The 2,964-nt window shown below is 58.1% G+C and overlaps 1 protein-coding gene across 1 annotated transcript in view; it reads right to left on the reverse strand.

Moving 5' to 3' along the window:
- PADI3 (peptidyl arginine deiminase 3) overlaps positions 1-2,964 on the reverse strand; it is a 34,076-nt gene that overhangs the window by 25,745 nt on the left and 5,367 nt on the right. The window contains exon 2 of the mRNA XM_004705399.2: positions 346-526. Coding sequence (XP_004705456.2) covers positions 346-526 — 181 coding nt within the window. The remainder of the gene's footprint in view (positions 1-345; positions 527-2,964) is intronic.

The following is a 2,964-nucleotide window of genomic DNA, read 5'->3' on the forward strand; positions in this document are numbered from 1 at the left end:
TCGAAACCAGCAGTCACTCCAGGGGAGAAAGACAAGGCTTTTTAGTCCCATACGGGTGGCCGGACAGCCCCCTCCCCTCATGTTCTAGTCCCACCCTCCCGCTGTCTGGGACTAGCCCCGTTTCCCCAGGGAGGCCCAACAAAGCTAGGCGACCTGCCATACCGTTTGTGTCTGCAAATTACAGAGCTGAACTTCGAACCCGGGCAGTCTGGCTCGGGACCCAGGCGCTTACCCACTGTGGACCCTGCGCTGCCCGTAAGTGAGAGGCTAGGTCCTCCTGGAGCTGAGCCACAGCCTGCCCACCCCCCGGCCCCCTCCCCCAGCCTGAGAGTGGGGCCAGCTCACATGACTGTCATTGATGTCGTTGCTGGGGGAGTTCATGACCACGATGATCTCTGTCCCCACTCCAAAGCGCCACCGCCTGCTCTCGGCGCGCTCCCGGCCCCGGTGCATGGTGGGAGAGATGTACACATCCACACCTGGTGTCCCGTAGACCTCGAACATCGCAGTGTCCTCGGGGACCGACCTGGGAAGAAGAGGAAGCCACGGGCGTGTTGCCGAGCCCAGCCGCCCCCAGGAAGCTTTCCCGGACCTTGAGGCTCCCCAAGTCCTCACAGGGAGCCCTGGGGAGCTGAGCCAGGGCCCCACACAGCAACAGCACCTCCGTGCCCACAGTGCATTGTGACTTCCTGTCAGCAGCCAGTGGGGCCTGCAGTTCTGTGACCGGTGGCAGGAGAAGCAGCTCCCTCCCCAAGTCCCTTGCACCCCTGTGTTGCAGGTGCTACGATTCCATGCAGTCTTCCCTGGGGAATGGAATAGGCTCGCAGATTGTTCCCTATGGGCTGAACACCCTGCACCTATTAGCCCTCTTTGTCATTACAAGTCTGTAAGGTGAGCAGCAGCAGTCCTGTTATACAGGTGAGGACACGGAGGTTCAGAGAGGTCCAGTAACAAGCTCGAGGTCACACAGCCGTGAACGGCAGATCCAGGTTTGCACGCAGGGCTCTCCGACACTGAGCCGGTGCGGCCCAGGAAACCTGGCCAGATTCACTCCCTGCAGGGTTTAAAAGGCCGTGGTGTCACCTGCTCCACGGGAGGCAAAGGTATCACTGGCTTCCCCTCACCCTGCTAGTTCAGGAGTGCTGTTGGACACGTGTGTCCATTCCGACCACCCGAGGGAAGCCCACGCTGCACACAGGCTCTGCTGAGCTGGGCAGAGACAGCCACTGTTCCTCCTGCTTCTCAGTCGCCCTCTGCCCCCAGGGCTGAGGACAGAGCTGCCCAGGACAGCCAGCTGGGCTTGGAACCACGGGACAGGGCTCCATAGGAGCCCATGTGAGGTAAGGTCACCGTGAGAAGGCTTTCTGGAGAGGAGACCCTGGGTGTGGGTGTGGGTAGTGATGGCAAAATTCCCAGGGGCACAGCGGTTACATGCCGGGCTGCTAACTACCAGGTCAGCAGTTCAAAACCAGCAGCGGCTCCACGGGAGAAAGAAGGGGCTTTCTACTCCCTCAAAGAGTTTTAGTCTCCAGAAACCCACTGGGGCAGGTTTGCTCTGTCCTAAAGGGTGGCCATCAATCAGAATCGGCTCAAGGGCAGTGAGCTTGGCTTTGGTTTACACTAAACATGGACTTGTTGTTTATCTACAGCTTACATTGAACGGTGTGCCCCCAATAACAGTTGGCAGTCCTCCTCCCAAAGCCTAAGATTTCTAGGTTGGTGGCGCCTTTGGCCGGCTCTTCCCCGGATGTGGAGATGAGCCAGGTGAGGAGACTTGGAGACAGAGACATGGAGAGAGACAGCTCAGCAAGGGAGTGCTGCAGTGGTCAACCTAAGAGGGCTCTCCTGGCCAGCTCTCCTAGACTCGGAAACACCCAGCACTACCGGGGGTCCTTCCTATTTTCCCGGTGGGTCTGGGCAAGAGAAGGTGGGGGGAGATGCAGATCATTCACTTGTGAGCGATTGTTAACAGGATTAATTGTGATCGGGTCAACGTGGAAATCCCATGTGGGGAATGGCCAATGTGGCCATCCTCTCGGGCATAAGATGAGCCACCTCAGAAGCAGGAGTGGGGGTCTCCCTGCCATCAGAATAAAGTGCCAGGGGTGAGATGGCACTTCGTACGCTGAGACCCCTGCACACTGCCTCTCCCTGATCCAGGGACAGAAAGCTGTGACACCAGAGGCAGCACCGAGAGCCAGATCCCGAGAACGAGCAGAGGGCTTTGAGAAGCCTCGGAGTCAGCAAAGCTGAGTGCCCTTGGGCAGGTGGCTCCCTTGCGGAGTAGGGAGCGGCAGGTACATAATTGGGAGGCTAGGTTTGCTGATCCACAGAGCCAGAACTGAGTAGCCACAGGATGAGGCTTCTGGTGGACACTTATCCACAGTGCCCCAAAAGCTTTGTGACATTGCTGGTCAAGGGCAGAGGCCCATGTGGCTGAAACACCAAGGACCAGAGCAGGGTACAAAAGAGAAGAGGCTGTCCTTCCGGGAAGAATTGGTCCTGAGTATGTTTAACCCTGGATTACAGCCTATCAGCTTCCCTTCTAAAGCCCACACCTGTGAGTAAGACCCATGAGTTGTGTGGGCATGGCGATGAGGGGTCAAACCAGGGAGAGAAGCAGAGAGCACTGGGAGGGAGGGGCCGCTGGAATCAGAACTGCTCACGAGGAAAGAGGGTGGAGGCATGCCTGAGGCCTGCCTCATAGGTATCGGCCTTGGGCTGGTGTGGCGCGGGATTCTCCTTCCCGCTCAGACCCCACCTGCCTGCCTTTGACAGATGGAGAGTCAGGAAGAGGAAGTCGGAAGGACAGAGACCTAGAGGGACACAGTGAGGTTGAAAGGGCATCTTCTCATGCCACTGAGGTCACCTCCGCTCTTCCTCAGCCCCATCTATTGCCTGAGGCTCCAGCTCTGCAGAGAAACTCTCTCTCTCTCTCTCTCTCTCTCTCTCTCTCTCTCTCTC

Source organism: Echinops telfairi, unplaced genomic scaffold, assembly GCF_000313985.2.
Source record: "Echinops telfairi isolate 266 unplaced genomic scaffold, ASM31398v2 ScPeMD7_7457;HRSCAF=8495, whole genome shotgun sequence".
NCBI classification, from domain to species: domain Eukaryota; kingdom Metazoa; phylum Chordata; class Mammalia; order Afrosoricida; family Tenrecidae; genus Echinops; species Echinops telfairi.